This window comes from Phodopus roborovskii, unplaced genomic scaffold (genome assembly GCF_943737965.1).
Source record: "Phodopus roborovskii unplaced genomic scaffold, PHOROB, whole genome shotgun sequence".
Lineage (NCBI taxonomy): Eukaryota > Metazoa > Chordata > Mammalia > Rodentia > Cricetidae > Phodopus > Phodopus roborovskii.
The window spans coordinates 181,075-201,470 of NW_026126542.1; the positions used below are offsets into that span (position 1 = coordinate 181,075).

Sequence of the window (20,396 nt, forward strand, 5' to 3'; positions counted from 1 at the left end):
TTTTCTGACCTCCACACAGGCCATGACATGCACATTTATACATGTGCATACACACATGCAAATACATGAATTAATACACAGAATCTATTCTAATTTTTTTATTGTTGTTGTTGTTTTAAGAAGGGTCTCTCTATCTATCCCTAGCTATCATGAAACATACTATGTATACCAGACTGGCCTCAAATTCATAGAGAAGTTTGTCTCTGCTTCTGGAGTGCTTGAGTTAAAGCATCATCACACCCAACTTTGCTAAGTTGAATTATTCTATTCTATTATTGTTGCTTATTATTTGATTAAAGCCAAATGTATATATTGATATACTGTTGAGATTCTGGGCTTAATTTTCAGCACCACACATGCAAAAACAAACAAACAAAAAACAAAACAAAAAAACCAACATATCAGCATATACATGCATGCACACACTTATGTGTACAAACACAAAGTAGCTATTCTCTAATTTAACAGCATCTCTGTTTCATTATTAAGATATTTGAAAAGTAACAAATTGAAAATATTGGTGTCCTGATGCTTCATCTTTTATCACAGATTAATGGAGAAAAATTTAATTATAGCTCATTGCCAAGAACAATAGGCAATTTTCGAAATCAAATTTTGTGTGAACATCAAAAATTCGAATAATGTTTTTGCTCTATCACTTCATGTGGAGAGAGTATATTCTCCACAAGTATGTGGGGGGGGGAGGGGATCAGATTTTTTTTAAACAAATACGACTATACCATTTATCTTTGGGTATAAACTATAATACACCTTATTGAAAGGGTTCCATGGAGTGTCTAAGTTCTTACTAAAAGAAAGGTAGAGATTTCAGCCCTCTAATCTTAAGACACATTTTGTATGAAAGATGTCACACATACAAAAATAATCTCATGTGTGTCAGTTGCTTTTCTTCATGGTGACCAAAATGCAACTTAATGGAGGAGAGTTCATTATGGCTCTGTCATCATGGCTGGGAGGGACTGGTGTGAGCAGCTGGACAAATGCACTGGAACTCTTCATTGACAGCTAGATAGGCACATAAAAAGAGACCTGAAGCAGGGCCAGAGTATGAGCCTCCCAATGACCTATGTCCACCAGTAGAGTCCATCTTCCAAAGGTTCTGCATGTTCCCAAAACAGGAGCTGAGGCTAAGTGTCCAAATACAGGAGCCTGTGGGGGACATTCCACAGTCAGTGTGAGCAGTCACACCCGGAGAAGGATCCTGAATAGAATCTAAGCCCCAGTTCCTGCCATTTGGGAACAAGAAGGAGAAAGTAGTCTCACCCTCAGTTGGCTGCCTGAAACCCTGAACAAAGCCCTCAAAGCTAACAAGGCACCCTGTGTTTCCTCTACAGACCGCATCATCAGCTATTAAAGGTGCTATTCAGCTGGGAATAGGATACACAGTGGGAAATCTCACCTCCAAGCCAGAACGTGATGTCCTCATGCAAGACTTTTATGTGGTGGAAAGTGTGTTCCTACCCAGGTAAGAACATTTTAATTTGTAATGGTTCCATGCGAGAAACTTGACAGCGACATCTTTCTGTTAAAGGATTTTTCTGCCATGTGCACGTCTACATGTACTGAAGGGTGTGTGGGTGGGACCTGTGGCTCCACTGTGTTCTTGCTTGAGAATGTCCCGCATTTCTTCTGTGGAGATGGTGAGTGGCATCCATGGGTCAGCTGTAGTTAGCTGTGATGGGTGCCCAGAAGACTGTGTGCAGAAGGATCATGGGATTTGGTGGGTGAGGATAAAGAAATCTTAGAGTAAAGCCTGCCTTGTGTTTTGAGAGAACTTCTATGAATCAGCACTGGTGCCAAGATTTTGCTGTGCCTACTTTAAGAGGGTGGGCTGGGGCTGTATAAATGGCTTAGGGGTTAAGAGCACTGGTTACTTTTTCAAAGGACCTGAGTTCCATTCCTAGCACCCACATGTCAGCTCACAATCATCTATATAAGTCCAGTCCCGGGAAATTCAACATCTTCCAACCTCCAAGGACACCATGCATACATATGATACTCATAAAACACACAAACACTCAAAATCTTCCTAACGATAAATATTTAATTACTTAAAGAATGGACCGGAACAACCACGAATGCATCTGGATTAAACCAAAAGTTGTCTTTTATGATGACTTTAACTTAAATTTCCTCCAGAAAAGGACATGAGGTAATGCTGCTATTTTGATACCATGTTTGCAAAAACACCAGAGTTATCCATACATTTGTTTATCAGTCTAGGGAATAAAGACATAAATTATTTAAAATCAAATATGTGGGCTAGTGAGATGGCTCAGTGGGTAAAGCACTTACCTAAATACTAAAGTCTATTCCACTGTAAAAGACAATCATTGTTCGGTTGAAGTATCACCACAACTCTGGGTTTTCCAAAGAAAATGGACTACAAATGAAGACATTTTCCTTGGAGATGCTGACGTTGTCTCTGTGATTCTGATGATTGGCATTTCAGACTCACATGTTCAGAATGAGCCATTTTGTTGTTTATACTGGACTTGCTCTTATTCGTCAAGTGGGTCAGGGCAGTTCGTGACAATGCTCATTCCGCAGTGTTTGTGAGGATGAGTTCTTGCACCAAAGCACCAGAAAATCCATGAGTGCCAAAGTCCCTTAAGTAAAGGAGCACAAACCTGCATATGTCTTGCACACATTCTCCATTATACTTCTTTATTGCAGTTATTTTTATGAATGGGTGTAAATTTGTGCACATGCACCACTATATTCAGGTTCTCTTTGGACCACCAGCTCCCAAATAATGACACGGAGACTTTTTTCTAATTATGAAAGCTTGGCCTTAGCTTAGACTTGTTCCTAAGCTCTTAAAACTTAAATTAACCCATTTATATTAATCTATATTCTATTATGTGGTTTGTTACCTCTTCTCATTACTGTATCTGACTTCCTCCTCATCTCACTAGTGAATATCCACTCCCTTCAGCCTCTCTGATTCTTCCCAGAGTTCCTATCTCTGTCTGAAGTTCTACCTATCCTCTCCTACCTAGCTATTGGCCATTCAGCTTTCTATTAAACCAAACAAAAGTTGCCTTAGGTAGGTGAGGAAGTACAGATACATCTTCACACAGTGTGATCAAATATCCCACAACACCATGGATAAAAAGGTCATTAGATTTGTCAGCAAGCGCTTTTACCCAACTGAGCCATCTAAACAGACCTACCCTTTATTTCATAACATCGATAAATTACTCGTACTACCTGCTACTCTGTGATTTGTTGCTAACTGCACCATTCAGGGAATAATGACAAGAAAAACATCTAACCATGTTCAGTACAGATAGAATTTTTTAAACTATTTTTAATCCATAACGGATTGATTCTATGGTCAAGGAAAACACCTTACAGAGCACCCACTGTATGTATGCCCCTTTGTTCTTGGGTGACTTGTTACAAGCCTGTAGCATTTCATCTTTTTGTTTATGAGTGGGAAGCTGAAGCTATAAATACCTTCAATACTTATGTCTTTGTTTTTCACGTTATTATCTCCATGAACAGCAGACCAGGCATACCACTGGAGAAGCAGGCTTCATCCCTTACTTAGAGAAATCTACTGTCACATTTAACATCTACCACTGCAGAGTATTGCTGCTTTTAAATGTCAATACAACATTACAGGACTGTTATTTTTAAAGACATTTGTTGTGAGTTCTTTGGTTCCTTCCCTGGATTCACTGTCTTCATGCATTTACCAAAGGATCACTGTAACCATGCTTTCTTTGGACTACCAGTTCCTGAATAATGACATAGAAACTTCCTATTAATTATGAAAGCTTGGCCCTAGCTTCGGCTTGTTCCCAGCTATCTCTCAAAACTAAAATTAACCTGTTTATATTAATCTATGTTCTGCCACACGTCTCATTACCTCTCCTCAGTACTGTGTATCTGAATTCTTCTGCATCTCACTGGCAAATTCCTGCATCTCAGAATCTTCCGTCAAGTTCCTCTCTCTGAGCAGAAGTCCCACCTGTCCTCTCCTGCCTATCTATTGGCCATTCAGCTCCTTAGTAAGCCAATCAGAAGGTTCCTTAGACAGGTGAGGAAGTACAGAAACATCTTCACACAGTGTGATCAAATATTCTGCAACAGTCCACCTCAGGGTTTCTCATAGGAGGTGTTGTTTTCAGTTACATATGTGTGCCCTAAGCCCTACCAGTAATAATATCCTAATTACCACAACAGCCAAAATCCTCCACAAAGTGATAGAAACATTGAGTATGTTGACTGTGAGTATGTTTTCACAGTTACATGTGTATATAAAATTAGCAATTCATAGCCAGATTTAATGGGACATGACTTTAATCCAGCCCCTAGGAGTCAGAGGCAAATGTATCTTTGAGTTGGAGGCCAGCCTGGTCTACACAGTGAGCTCCAGGACAATCAGAGCTACACAGTAAGACCCTGTCTTGAAAAAACAAACAAAGAGCAATTCATACATTGATTGTATGTATGTGTGTATGTGTGAATGTGTCAAATAGTTCTCCCCACCTCCATATTCCTATGCTCATCTGAGAATGTGGACCAGATTAAGTGACCACACAAGCTCTGGTTGTAAACAACTGAAACATTCTGAGGTCTCTGGTAACCCTAAACCATGAGTTTACCTCAGTCCTAGACAACTAGTTGCCTGAAGTGACATGCTATTTATTAACATTGTTTTATATGTATTGGTATTTTTCTTGCATACATGTCTATGCACTACTTGCATGCCTGATGGCCTCAGAGGTCAGAAGAGGAGGAAGTCAGATCCCCTGTAACTTGTGTTAGAGATAGTTGTGAGCCACCATGTTGGTGCTAGAAATTGAATCTGGGTCCTCTGCAAGAGCAGCTGATGATTTTAACCACAGAGCACCTCTCCTGAACAGGCAGCTTTGATTTTCTTCCACTCTGTAGCAACAACATCAGTTTCCCTTAGCAACCAAATGCATTGTTTTCCTTTTCTTCTTATTTTTAAGTCACCCAAAGCTAATTTTAGGTATCACATATTTATTCTACAGATTCATTTTGTAGATAGGAAAAGGCCTGGACATTTAAGATTGGGGGAATATATAACAAACAGTGCTTGTCCAGTCTCTGGTTACATATAGATAAGTAAAAGAACCATGAGCATCTGTCCCCTGATGGGATACTCTAGAAAGTTTTCATTACTAGTGGGATAGAGAAGGAAGAGGTTTTATAACATTTGTACCATAAGACCATGAACCTAAGTGGCAATGGAGAACAAAGCTCAGGTACTAGCTATGAATCAAGCATGGTTTTGTTTATTTGACATACATTGTGTATGATTATAATTCTAGCTTACTCTTTGTTGTTTTGTTTTTGTTTTGTTTTGTTGTTTTTGTTTTTTGGGTTTTTTGTTTTGTTTTGTTTTGTTTTTTTGAGATAGGGTCTCACTCTGTAGCTCACCCTGTCCTGGATCTCATTCTGGAGACCAGGATAGCCTTTAACTCACAGAGATCTGCCTGCTTCTGCCTCCTGAGCATTGGGATTAAAGGTGTACATCACCACACCTGGCTAACTTACTCTTATCACCTTACACATTTACAAGGAAGGAAGGATGAAAGGAAGAGAGGGAGGGAGGGAGAAAGGAAGGAAGAAAAGGAGGGAAGGAAGAAAGGAAGAAAGAGGGAGGGAGAGAGAGAAAGAGGAAGGGAGAGTGGGAAAACGGAAGGAAGGAGAAAAGAATAGTCACCTGCATATGAAATAATTAATACCCTAAGATCTTGTCACTTAACCCACATGTCAATGTTAAGACCAGGACCTGAACCCAAGGTGGCTGGTTCCAAAGCTCCGCTCCTCTCTCTTACAGTCACACAGCTCTGGGGAAGTGTTTCTGGCCCCTATGCCCTAACAATCTGTTTCTTCCCCTTCTGCTCTTCTGCAGGAAATGCTGCCCCTGGTGATGCTCCAGGCTGGCATTTGTGTTTCAGAAGCTGAGAGTAAAGTTTAAACAACATTCCATCCCTGTGAATAATTACCTGGCTGAACATGGTAGCCTGTTACCCAGCACTGGGGAGAAAAACAACTCGGGGGATCCCTGATGCAGTGCACTGTGGCCAGCATAGCTGCATTGATGACTTTCAGGCTTAGTAACAGACTTTGTCTCACATAAAGCAGAGAACAGTTGAGGAAAGACACATGTCAGCCTTTGGTCTCTACATCCATGTGTACCCATGCACGCACGTACACACATGTGCATATACAAACACTCATGTGTGTACACAACCACACTAACAAGTATATATGCCACACACACACAACATAACACACACAAATATATTTTCAAAGGGAACAGAATTCACCTCTTCTACCTCACGGTGCACTGCTGTGTATGCACTTATATCATGTGTGTGCATTTGTGTCTGTCTGCCTCGTTTCCAAGGAAACCTTGGGTACCACTCTACTTGACACCACTCAGGACTTGAGCATAGTGACCAACTTGCTGTTCCCTAGAAAACTTCTTATAATTAGTGGAGCCAGTGTGATCAACACAAGAAGCCCAGAATCAACCAAAAACAAAGCAAATTAATGCAGCATCCAGCTTCTTGCTTGGACTTGCTAGCCAAAGAATGAAGGAAATTGATGAGAGGAACACGAGTGGTCATCTTACCTCTGGCTCTTTAAGGAGAAGCAGGAGTCTGAGAAATAAGAAACTGGCCATACTCTGAGCCCACTGAAAGCAACCCCCATCCAAAGCAGGTGTTGCAATTGTTTCTGCTTGCTGACAATCGAGTCTACACTGACTCTCTTGGCTTTTAACTCTTATTTCTCCATGGCTGACTTTTGCAAATTATTACACATGACATAAATTCTGAAATCATCCCTGGGGACATACAGCTGAATGCATTTCCTCTCATAAATTACAAAGTGTAGACTGAGGAACTGTTTGGCTGTGTTGGCAGATCATCACACATGATTAGGAATGTTCAGCTGTGCTTGCTTAGGGCAAACAACAACCATTTGTAAATTGAACATGGTGGCACACACCTGTAATCTCAGCAGTGACAAAGCTCACACAAGGGAATCGGGAGTTCAAGGTACTTTATTCTACATAGTGAATTTCAGGTCAGTTTACATTTCAAAGTGAATGTCTGTTTCAGAACCCCAAAGGGAGGGCCTAGCAAGATGACTTCATTGGTAAAGGTGTTTGCCACACAAGCATGTCACCCTGAGTCCAATCCCTTGGACCCACAAAAGATGGAAGAGAACCAATCCCAGAAAGTTGTCATCTGAAGTCACATAGATACTATGGTGAATGCATACACATATACCCATTATTTGTGTGTGCACGAGCCCACACACAATCACAATAATAATAATACATTTTTAAGGTTTCTTTTAAACCCCCCCCCAAAGAAAAACAGCCCTGCAACTATTTATGATAAGTCTACTTTGAGATAGAGACTGACGGTTCTTTTTTTCTAGATTGTAGGATAGTTTAAAAATTATTTCACATGAGGGCTGGATAGATGGTTCATCAATTAAGAACCTGGCTGCTCTTCCAGAGGATCCTGGTTCGATTCCCAGCACCCACATGGCAATTCACAGCTCATTTACTCCAGTTTCAGGTCCAACCTACACCCTCTTCTGGCCTCTGAGGGCACTGCCCATTTGTGGCATGTAAGTGTACATTCAAATAAAACATTCATACACATACAATCAAAACAAACAGATCCTGTAAGTTTTTTTTTCAGATGTACCTAGTTACAGATATTTATCCAGTATACAAAATACATGATGAAGTACTTTAATTTGTCTCCACTAATCTTGAGGCCTCATTAAAACATTATAATATGATTTCACTAGAAAGATTGATAATTTCCCAAGCAAAGAAAAGCGGGGAGATGAAGAATGTCCACCTCACCCAGTGACTGGCAGGGAAGGCCTGTGTGGCCCGTCACCAAGTCAGTATGTCTTTACCCCAGGACCATTGTCCATTGTGATGGAAGCTTCAAGATACCCATAAACAGAGTGTATACTTTTTCCTAGAGATAAAATTGGCCCAGGACTAATAAAGCTAGAATTTGAAACCAAAACTTGTCTTTGCTAATGTTCTCTCTGTGTGTCTCCTTTGTGGGTATTTGAACTGCAGTGAAGGTAGCAACCTGACCCCGGCCCATCACTACCCAGACTTCAGATTTAAGACCTACGCTCCACTGGCCTTCCGGTACTTCCGAGAACTCTTTGGTATCAAGCCTGATGATTACTTGGTAAGAGCCTATCATTTTCCTTTCTACAGAATGCATGGTGCTATCTTGAATAGCAGTGGTGACAAGTGGCTGTCTCTTAGAAATCTCGGGAACATAGTAGACGTTCCAAGTTTTTTTAATGTTTACATTTTTGGCTTCAAAAATACAATTTGATGCCATAGCTCTTAACAGATAGCTATAAAATCTGCTGTGTGGTTAATATTTAAATAACTGTGGCATTACCATCTTGGGTAATTATCCTAACAGATACTTTATAATTAATTTGAAAGACTTGGAAGTTTTACTGAGTACTATGTTTGGCTGTCTTCTTATTTTAATTGTCTTATCTCAGACCTGCCTTGGTCCACAACCATTTCACCTTGACCTAGAATTTCAGATGACATTTAAAAGAAGCCAGCTAGTTTTGTGTACCACAGTTTCTCTCCCTCTCCCCTTCCTGTTGTTTTTCAAGACAGGGTTTCTCTGTGTAATCCTGGCTGTCCTGGAACTCACTCTGTAGACCAAGCTGGCCTTGAACTCAGAGACTCACCTGAGGCAATTTAAGGTGTGCACCACCACCTGGCTCTGCAGTTTCTTTTTAAACATATTTTCACATGAACATGAGCACACTCTCTCCTCAGCTCTGTTTCTTCTCTGCCCTCCTTCTGGCACAGCAGCAGCAACAGACACTGCAGCCTGTGTATGACGTGCAATGCCACCCTCGGGTGTGTCTCATTCCCATTCAGACGGCCACAGCCCAGTTTTTGGTGAGAGGGGTGGCTTACCTCATAATCTGATTGCTGTTAACCCCTTGGGGCTTTTCAAAATCTGTTTTTTTAAAGAAGCCATAGGACGGTGGTGCTTTCCATGAGTGGTACAACAGTGTTTGTCTCTGATGATAGGATGTTCTGAATGTATCTTACAATATGGATTAGATATAAAGAATGAAACTCAAAACTGGTATCTGTTCCATGGCTAATGAAAACCCATCTCTTTATCTGGTACTTAAGAAAATAATGATTTCTTTTTTTAAAATGTGTAGGCGTGTTTGTTGTTTGCATTCATGTATTTCTGTGTGAGGCCATGCACATGCCACATGGTGTGTGTAGAGAGAGAGAAAGAGAGATATTTGCACACATGTAGTTCTGTGTGAGGCCATGCACATGCCAAATGGTGTGTGTAGAGAGAGAGAAAGAGAGATGTTTGCACACATGTATTTCTGTGTGAGGCCATGCACATGCCACATGGCATGTGTATGTTTATGTGTGTATGATGTTTACACTCGTGTATTTCTGTGTGAGGCCATGCACATGCCACATGGTGTGTGTAGAGGTTAGAGAACAACCTTGAATGGAGAAGAAGGGCCTGTTGTCAACCACTGTGCTGTGTTCTAATTGCACTGCACTCGTCGGTCTATGAGCTGCTGGGATGTTCTCCTATCTCCACCTCTAATCTCCTTGAAGGATTGCTGAGATTACAGACACCACTGCATCTGGCTTTTATATGGGATCCTGGGAAACAGACTCAAAGCAACAGGTTTATGGCAAGCACTTTTATCCACAGAGCCATTTTACAGCCAGAACGTCATGATTTCTTCCCAGTGACATAAGATGCAGACCTAAGTCTCTACAGAGCAGTGATGGTGATATAGCAAGTTCATGGACACCCTGGCTTCTGCAAGTCCCAGTGGCTCTTTTTGTCTCTCTGTCCCTCTGAAATACCGTCACTCCCAACTCAAGCACATGTGCCTGTTCTGAAGGTGTGTTAGGGGGCATTCTTGGGTTTCTGGCCACTTGGTAATAATTAAAGGTCACCTCTCAGAAAATATGTTTAGGGAACCAGTGGGGTATCATAATGTAAAGGGCAAGGTCACCCTTTTCCCTTGGGCTACACACTGGAAACTAATGGCTTCTCCTTCTGGATATCATTAAACTTCTGACCAACTAAGGAGATACCACAACCGTTCACAGCACTGCTGATACAAGTATCAGTCCATCTATCACAGCACTGTTAACACAGGCAACTGTCACAGCACTGGGTACGATGTGACAAGATGGCTGCTCATCTCAGTCCTGCTGTGTCCATTGCTTCATAGCCTGGGAAAGCTCACGCTGTCATTTCTGATCACACGCTCTCCTTGGGAAAGTTCTTTTCCGAACAACTTCCCATATAGCTCAGCTGCATTAACGCAATGAGTCTTTGAAACAAGAAGTGTTCTTCACACATAAGAGAACTTACAGAGGAGTCTAAGAGACTATGCCACTGGTTTCAATCATCTGTCTAGCTCCTCTGCAGATGTTGGGAAGAGCCTCATGCTCCACACCCAGCAAGTCACAGACATGTCAAGCATGGTCTCCAGGTAGCCTCTCTCCACCCATTACACAGTGATGATCCATCCTGAAGAACACACCCTAAAGTCCAGTTCTACTCATGAGGCACATTTTAGAGTCATTAGGCTCAAATAAAGCACAGAAGACTACGGGCGTGTCTCAAAAAGGTCTCTGTAAAGAAAGGATGTGACACAAATCCCAAGTCCGGGCATCTGCCAAGTGGGGCAGTTGAAACCTACACTGAGGAAATGCATGGCTTTAAGCAAGAAAAGAGAGAAGAGACCAGTAATGAGCGATTGCCAGCTCCAATGATTCTTCACTGTTAGTTTTATGCTATTGTGTCTGGATTCCTGCCAGCATTATTGTGTCTATGTTCTCAGTTTCATTAAAATTCACCATGTGCTTGCCGATTATAAGCTTCAGGTCTAAATAAGCATGTATAATTTGGATGGGGAGGCAACAGAGTGAAGGGCTTCCAAGTGCATAGCACTGTGAACTCTCCCTCGTTTGTTCTAGAAAAGTATCTCCCACACAAGTGGCGCTGGGCATGTCCATCTCTGCAGCAGTGACAAGCTGTTTGCACCTTCCCTCCCCACCAATGTAACTCACAGGGATTACTCATAGGAATTTTTAGGCTTACCTCCACCAGTAAGAGTGAAAGTGGATTGAGTGCTGTACGCCATCAGGGGAAGAGTAGGCGAGTTCCTCTGTGCCACGTGGTCCAAGTTTACACTGTTAGTTTGCCTTGGCAGAGCCCATTGGGATATACTTTCCAGTGGGTGTAGCAGGGAGGCTTTGCAGAACGCTGAGATGAGGGGATTCAGGCATTTGAGCAGCTTTCACAAATGACACATGCCTGGAAGGCACAGAGAGCCCAGGGGTGCACATGGAGGCTTGTTGACCACAGCTCATTAAATTTTCTTTCTTAGTCCTTTAAAATCAGCCTTTAGAAGTTTCTGGGAATGTAGTAATGATGCTATAGAGTTCTGGAGTGGAAATCATATTCCTATCTAGTATCACAATCTCGGTCATAGATATGCTGATGGTGAATGATAATGTTCATTCAAAATGTTGCCAAAATAGGTCAGACAATTGCCTACTGATAGTCTTTTATAAATTACATTCTGAAAGGGTATTTGGCAAAGAACTGATCAAGTTGTCCCCATAATAGATCAGTGCATACAGAGAATTTTGATACTTTATGAGGAGAGATATTTAGGGATGAATCTAGGTTTTTCCTTACAGATTTTTCTCGCATTTGTTTTGAACAAGTCTTATTGTGAATTTCATACAATGTATTGTGAATATAGTCACTCCCTCCCCAACTCCTCCCATAAGTACCCTTCTACTCTCCCCTCCCTACTCACCCTTTCCCCCGCTGTTTAGTTTCTACTGCCCAACTACTCTTTGGAGTGGGGTCCACCCTGCAATGTGGTTGACCTGCCAGGAGTCGCCTCATTAAGGAATACTGAATCTCCCTCTCCTAGCGTCTATGAAATGCCAACAGCTCCTTAGCTAGCGGTGGGATTTCTTGTCCATTCCCCTGCTCTATCCTAAGATTTTGTTTACCTTAAGCTTGTGTGGGTCTCGTGTGTACTTCTAGACAGATGTTCTTATATTGCCCCATGATTCCTTCATTTGCTCTCTCTGTTCTTTTATTTTATGCTCTCATAATTTTTATTCCTATTCATGGGGAGATTCTTTGGGCAATTGAGTTGCAATGAATAAAGTCAAAATTTCTAGAGGAGTCTGGATTCTGCCTTCATTTTTATAAGAGCCTGGGATCAGCAGCAGGGTCTTGCATTTGTGATTATATAATAGACTCAACCTTGTTGTGTATGGAGATAACATCATGAGTGTTTGTCTAAAATGCACAGTGCATGCTGGGTCGAGCCAGTTATTCCTTGCCTGGAAAAGTGTGCACTGAAGGCTGGGTCCCCCATTCACCTACATATCATCATGTAATCATTTTAAAATAGTTATAATAAGAAGTTACTCTGCCTGGGGTCTTAGGAGCATTCACCTTAAAAGTCAGCTGCTTTCAAACTTAGAATTTTTTTTTTTTTGAGAAAGGCCTGACAATATAGCCTTAATCTTGCCTTGAACTCACAGAGACCCACAGGACTCGGCATCCTAAGCACTGGGATTAAAAGCGTGCACCACCACACCTATTGATATGTTTATGTTTATTTTGGAAGGTCTTCTGAACCTCCAGCTTAGTCAATCAGTATCACATAATTTATGACTGTAAGAAGCACAGTTTTATGAACAGTTTATCCACTCATGTCCTGTCCACTGTCCGCCCAATCCACGTGGATACTTTGCTTGCACACCTGACTGGGCAGGGCTCTCTGCTTCCTCCTGGCTAAAGAAGTTTCTTGTCTACAGTCTGCCAGTTATTGTGTTTTTCCAACCTCTCCTCAGCATGCAAGTGAGGACTTAAAGCTGTTTTGATGCTTAGCAACAATATCAAGGGGCTAGGCCAGGTGGTGTGGCCAGCATTTGGAAGGCTGAGGAAGGATGAGCGTGCCTTGCAAGACCTTATACCATAAAAAATAAATAAATAAAAAGACAGTGGAGAGGGGTTGAGAGGTGGGAGTTGCCAGTGACTTAGGAAGAAACGCTTCTTTCTCTTCTTGTCTATGATGCTGTCAAAGCAAGATGATGTAAAAGGTGACATCTACAAGTGGCCTTTAGTCATTTCTATTAGGTTTTTCTCTTTCTGTATCCTTGAATTTCCCCCTCTCTCTCTCCAAATCCCACCCCCATCACCTGCTTTCTTTCCTATGTTGGGCAACTCTCACAAAAAGCTTTGACGAGTTTTCAGCCTTGTTTTTAAGCAACCTACATCTTCGGGATATGGTCCCATGTGTTATGCCACTATATGAAGCAGAACAGTGTGGTTCCAGGAAGGGGAAGCAGACCGTGAGCCAGTGGAATAAGCTAATAAGTGGCCAGTGGAATAAGAGACTGGGAATAAACCATCGCAACTACTGCAAATAGATTTTTCAACAATGTCAAGAATACCCCTGCACACAAAAAGGACTGTCCTCCTATTGTGGCAGGAAAACTGGTTGTGTAGGACCTGGAAAGATAGCATAGTGGTTAAGAGCATTGGCTGTCCTTGCAGAGGACCTCAGTCCAATTCCCAGCACCCACTTGGCACCTCACACCTATCTGTAACACCAGTCTCAGGGGATCTGTCGCCCTCTCCTGGTCTCCACAAGCACTGCATGTATGTGGTGCACAGCCATGCATTCCTGCAAAACACCCATACAGATAAAAGAAAAATGAAATGAAATCTCGAGGAAGAACCTGGTTATCCTCACACAGAAAAGTGAAACCAGACCCTTGTCTCAGGCTGGGGGTGTAGCTCAGTGGTAGAACCCTGCCTAGGGTGCATGAAGACTCAACTTCCACCCCCAACCTTGAAGAAACACAGTGAAAATGTCTGGAGACAAGAGTTGATGTCACATTTGAGGAGATGACAATAGAGCTTCAGGGAAGGACTGATGCGTAAGACAGCTGGAAAGTGGGCCACTTGTGGTCATAAACATGTTGTCAGAAGCCATGGCAGGGTGTGACAACAGGGATGGCCAAGATCAGGCTTCCTTTTGGAAAGACCCCTGGCCTCCAGAGGAGAGGGTGCCTGAAGGGTAAGAGTTGCAGCTGAGACCAGGAGCGTGCCCTAGAGGCCAGACAGACGTCATGAAAGCACTGAACCTGGGGTGTTAGCAGGGGAGATGGTGTGGAAGAGGTGGGTGGGGGGAATCAAGCATTTGGATACAAACGAGGAAACAGGAAGTATCAAGGCTAGTCACCAAGGGTTCTTCTGGCTTGGGGAACAAGGCATATAATGTTTCATCTCTGGAGATAAGGAAATAGAGGAAAGACAAAAGATAGGGGCCAGGTGATTTAGAGATGTGATTCTCTGCCATGTAGGGACTGGTACCCAGCCCTTCTTCTGCTCACCATACTTGTATTCTGGCCACAAACTGGATCTGTCATGGTTTTAAAAAAATCCTCATTATGACAAAAATATCATATAATTTGTTTGCTTTTTGAGACATGGTCTTTTCTCTGTAGTGGAACTCGCTGTCCTGGAACTCACTATGTAGACCAGGCTTGCTTTGAACTCACAGAGGTCCACCTACCTCTGCTAACATTAAAGGCATATGCCACCATACCAAGCAGAGCCATATAATTTAATCATGGCCGTGAAATGATTTTGATTGCATGCTTGTAATGTATTGGGTTATAACCAAGTAGAGATATCAATTATAATGTTAGACACTTCTGGAGACCTAGAGTCCTGGGATGGAGACGTCACATCATCCTCTGTGTAATCAGTGACAGTGGAGAGTATCCCCTGGGGGAGCAGAGGAAAGAGAAGAGAGGGGTTCTATGTTGAAGCGATGCACATGCATGGACAGTCAACCTTCAGCTGGGGCTACACGGGCGTGTGTAAGCACAGTATCTTCTGCCGCTTTCCTGTTTAAAGATCTCACAAAACAGATATGATGACCCCAGTTCTGTCATGGGGCACTGGGAATGGGGAGAGGAGAGAGAATGCCCTTTCCCATGATGGAATCATAAAAATAAACAGGAATCTCCCAGAGACAAGCCCAGGTTTACCTGGCACTTCCTTGTAAAGCTCATAGATGGTACTTATTCTTTCAAAAAAGCCAAGGGGGCTGGAGTGGAGGCCAAGGGCTCAGCAGTTGAGACTACTTGTTCTTGCACAGGACCAGGTTCAGTTCCAAGCATCCACATGTTAACTAAAACTTAAGACCCCAGTTCTGGGATATATGATGCCCTTGTTCTGGCATACATGGCCATTGCATACACATTGCTGCAGATATACGTGCACGAAAAACACCCACACAGATAAAATAGGAATAAACAAATCTTTTCTAAATTTCTCAAAAAGGCCGAGATGGGTATTCCTTTTCTTACCCTTCACGGAAACGTCATACACATTAAGAATACCAGGGGGTGGTGCACACCTTTAATCACAGCACATGGGAGGCAGAGCCAGGCAAGTATCTGGGTTCAAGGCTAACCTGGTCTACAGAGTTCTAGAAGTTGCTGCCTGGCTATTACATGGTAAGGGGCTGCACATGGCTACCGTTTCTGCCATAGGACTTATTACTTTCTTTGGAGGGCTTTGTTCCTGTGTGGTTTTCTTTCTTTGCGTTCAGAGTATGTTGTAGCATTCATTGGACAGATTTTACCAGGGACCAGAGTTCTAGGACACCCTGGAAGTACACAGGGCTACACAGAGAAACCTGTCTCAAAAAAAAAAATTACTTTAGCCAAACTAAGAAGATGGCTATGACAGTAAGCAAAGTTCTTACCTTGAAATCATGGGGACCTGAGTTCAACCCCCTAACCCACTTTACAATGATAAGCATGATAACATACTCTTGTAATCCCAGCACTGGAGAAAGAGAGACAAGGGATCACTGGCGCTTGCTGGCCAGCTTGTCTAGCCTAATTATTTAATTTATTAATTAATGAGCTTCAGACCAATGAGAGACTGTCTCAAAAGATCTGGGCAGCATTCTTGAGGATGGTACCCATGGTTGTCCTTTGACTGACATACACATGCATACACGTATATGCACATGCGTGCTAGCACACAGGCTCACCTGCTTGCATGTACTTAAAACAAGGGTGCTTTAACCACGCATGGTGGCATAGGCCTATAATCATAGCACTGAAGAAGTGGAAGTAGGAAGATCCACCAATTTGAGATCATCTTGGCTTACATAGAGAGACCCTATCTCAAAAAAAAAAAAAGAGTATACTTTAATTTTGTGTGCACTTGATGTATCCATGTGTGCATGTTCTATGTGCACCTATGTATGTGCAGCCACATACATGTGGAGGCAGTGGGTGGAAGCGAGAGTCGGTGTCAGATGTTTCCCTCTACTGTTCATTCTCTGTCTTCTTTTGAGACAAGACCTCTCACTAGCTGCAGCTCACTGATTCTGCAAGACTAGGTGGCTTTGAAGTTTCAGGGATCTGAGTTCCTGTCTCAGCCACGCCAGGCCCAGGTGCAAGCCAGCTTCACCCAGCTTCACTCATGGCTGCTGGGGATCCAAATGTAGAACCCCATGCTTGCACACACTTTACCAGGCCACCTTCTCCCCAGCCCCAAAAGTTCCCTTAGGAGCGGGCATTGTGGCTCATTGGAGAACATCTACCCAGCCTAACAGGGCCCTGGGTTCAGTCCAGTGCTGTGAATATGTCAATAAGTATGTCCACACATACATGAAATGATTTGATGTGCTTACTTTTTCTTTCAGTACTCCATCTGCAGTGAGCCTCTGATAGAGCTGTCCAACCCTGGAGCCAGTGGGTCCTTGTTTTTTGTGACCAGCGATGATGAATTTATCATCAAAACCGTTCAGCATAAAGAAGCAGAGTTCTTGCAAAAGTTGCTGCCGGGCTATTACATGGTAAGGGGCTGCACATGGCTACCGTTTCTGCCGTAGGACTTATTACTTTCTTTGGAGGGCTTTGTTCCTGTGTGGTTTTCTTTCTTTGCGTTCAGAGTATGTTGTAGCATTCATTGGACAGATTTTACCAGGGACCAGCAAGATGGCTCAGTGGGCTAAATAAAGCATTTGCCAGGCAGGCCTGGTAAACTGAGTTCAATCACCGGGGCTCTCGTGTAGAAGGAGAAAGCAACTTCACAAAATCGTCCTCTGACAAATAACATACATATATAATAATAATATATATTATATAATAATAATAAATATATTTTGAATTCTAAGAAGTGATAACCAAACATGGTGGTACACACCTGTTAGCCCAGCATTTGGGAGACTGAGGCAGAAGGGAGACCCTGTATCAAAAGAAAAATTGATGTAAATGAGAACAAAGAAATAAAACGTAGTTGTTGAATCGCGGTCCTAGGTTTAAGTGAACCTTACTCATCACTTCACTGCAACCCTGGTAATTGAAGATGCTGCTGAACTTCTGTCCTTCAGAAGCGGGGAAACAGTGTCTTTGTGATGTCCTTTTAGTGATCAAGGAAGGGACAGAAAGTAATGTGCTCTTTGCATCCAGCAGTTGTCATTCTATGGATGGTAACATTCATTGATTGCCTGCGCTGCTTAAGCAAGGCTTTGGGTATCATTGTCATTAAGTCCTTTAATCTTTATAGCAACCTTAGGCACTGTAGTTGTTGCCAGGGCATAGATGAGGCAACTGGCAAAAAAAGGCAGGTGATTCAGAGAGAGCAAGTGAGCTACAGAGGTCAGACTACCAGAGGCTATATCCCAACTCCTAGGCCATACGCCAGCATCTCATCCATACTAGCTTTTCTTACACACTGCACACCAGAATTCAGAACCATAGGTTGAACAGGCTTCTTAGGTACGTTTCTATTGCTGTGAGGAGACACCGTGACCAAGGCAACTCTTACCATGGAAAGCCGTTCATTGGGAGCTTGCTTTCACTTGTAAAGGGTTAGTCCATGGTCATCGTGATGGGAAGCAGACAGGCAAGGCACTGGAGCAGTAACAGACCTTCTTTGCATCCTTATCTACAGGCATCAGGTTGGGGGTGGGGGGTAGGAGAAAAGGACCTGGTATGGGCTTTCAAAACCTCAAAGCCCAGCCCCAGTGACTCAGCCTCTGCAACAAGGCCACACATTCAAATAAATAAATAAATAAATAAATAAATAAATAAATAAATAAATAAATAAATAAGGGCACATATAGGTTCCACATTTATCCATCTGTCAGGGTTCCTAGAAGCCAGGCAAGGTGGCTTCTAATCGAGCACTTCAGGGGCTAAGGCAGAATTACTCTAAGTCCAAGGCCAGTAATTCCAGGTCAGTCTGTCCTTCAAAATAAGACACTGTCTCCAAGGAGGCTGGGGAAGGGAGACATGTAAGATCTGGGGGAGCAAGAGTCCTCTCCCTAGAAATAATAGAGGGGGAGTCTTGCCATTATTGGCCCTTGTCACAACTGTGTTGGAATCTCACGGTGACTTTGTGAGAAGTCTCTGGGACAGAAAAGAGTGTACTCAATGTTCTTGTGACACAATAACAATGAGAAGATCTTCAAGAAAATAAGCCAAGGGCTGGAGAGATGGCTCAGTGGTTAAGAGCACTCGGTGATCTTCCCAAGGATCTGCATTCAGTTCCCAGCACTCAGTGGTCCATAACTCCAACTCCTAAGGATCTGGCAATCTCTTCTGGCTTCTGGAAGCATACACACACACACACACACACACACACACACACACACACGCATAGCATGACACACATAAATAAAAATTAAAGAAAATAAATCAGAAGTTTCTAGAAATAATGAGAGTCCTTTCAAGTTGAAAAACATAACAAATTTTTGTTCAGATAGATTCACATTTATTTCATTTTCTAGAAAACAGTGGAGGAGAATATGAGGGGAAAGATCCTGCTTGTGATGACAGTAATTTATGCCAAAAATTATTAGAAAACTAAAGTTAAACATATAGGAAGACTTTGTAATTCTCTTTGGGAAACAAGTTACAGTGAGTGTAACAAGAAAAACTGTAAAATGCTTAAATCTTTCAAGACAAATGTCCATAAATCTGTTTGACCTGAGAATGAAGGAGGAGGGTCAGTGAACTGGGGTGTAGAACGAATGATATAAGCCCAGAGACAGATACTGGGGCTCAGTCTAAAGAGTAGGAACACAGAGCAGCCAAGCCACAAGAGCTCTACCAGGGCTGGGGCAATCCTGTCCCTAACATGGCTGGAGACTAATTGTCCAAGACTGAGTGCCAGCTCCGAGACCCTGCTCCTGTCGTATACACCTGATTTTCTCCTTCCACCATGTGATTCCCAGGGGCAAGACTTGGCGTGTCACGATTTGGGAGCAACTGCCGTTACCCACTGAGCCATCTCAACAATCCATTATATCATATTCTTTGTTATGTGTCTTTTAATGAGCTATTTAAATGTCCCACTCACTCTTAAAATGCATTAAGAATGGGGATGTGTGCTGGCTAGTTTTGTGTCAACTTGCATAAGCTGGAGTTGTCTGAAAGGAAGGAAACTCAGTTGAGAAAATGCCTCCTTAAGATCTGGCTGTAGGGCATTTTCTCAGTTAGTGATGGATATGGGAGGCCCAGCCCATTGTGGGTGGGGCCATCTGTGATCTGGTGGTCCTGGGTTCTATAAGAAAGCAGGCTGAGCAAGCCATGAGGAGCAAGCCAGTAAGTGGCACCCCTCCATGGCCTGTGCATTGGCATCTGCCTCCAGGTTCCTGCCCTGCTTGAGTTCCCTCGCCCACTGCTTTTGATGAACAGCGATATAGAAATGTAAGCCAAATAAACCCTCCCCTACCCAAGTTACTGTGGTCATGATGTTTCATCACAGCAATAGTAACCCTAACTTAGACAGTATGTCGTCTCTGTTTTTATAATAAAAAGACCACATACTAGGAGAAAATATTTACTCCACATAGAAGAAGAAAATTATAGAAACCCAGGATGGATCAAGAACTACAGTAACAAACTACAGAAGAATAAGCAAATGATATAGGAACAGACTTATCTTAGAGCTAGCTAAAATGAGTCAAGAATGGTAACTTTCTACAATAACTAGTGACACTTAGCTTTGTAAAACTGTAATGTTCATCAGCCATGCCTAGAAAGATATTGGCATCTGGTAGCATCTGGTGTTGATAAGAGTGTAATAGGACTGTGTAATCCTACAGGCATTCTTGCAAAATTGGTCTCACCATTTAGGAAGGCACTATTGCAAGTAGAATTAAATTTTAGACTGTTCACCACTTACTCCCCAGCAATTAATTTTCTCCTTAGCTACCTCAGAGAATAG

The 20,396-nt window shown here is 42.5% G+C and overlaps 1 protein-coding gene across 1 annotated transcript in view; it reads left to right on the plus strand.

Annotated features, from left to right (window-relative positions):
- Pip5k1b (phosphatidylinositol-4-phosphate 5-kinase type 1 beta) overlaps positions 1-20,396 on the plus strand; it is a 269,852-nt gene that overhangs the window by 154,416 nt on the left and 95,040 nt on the right. The window contains exons 4-6 of the mRNA XM_051200132.1: positions 1,356-1,486; positions 8,126-8,243; positions 16,864-17,016. Of these exons, the coding sequence (XP_051056089.1) occupies positions 1,356-1,486; positions 8,126-8,243; positions 16,864-17,016 (402 nt within the window). The remainder of the gene's footprint in view (positions 1-1,355; positions 1,487-8,125; positions 8,244-16,863; positions 17,017-20,396) is intronic.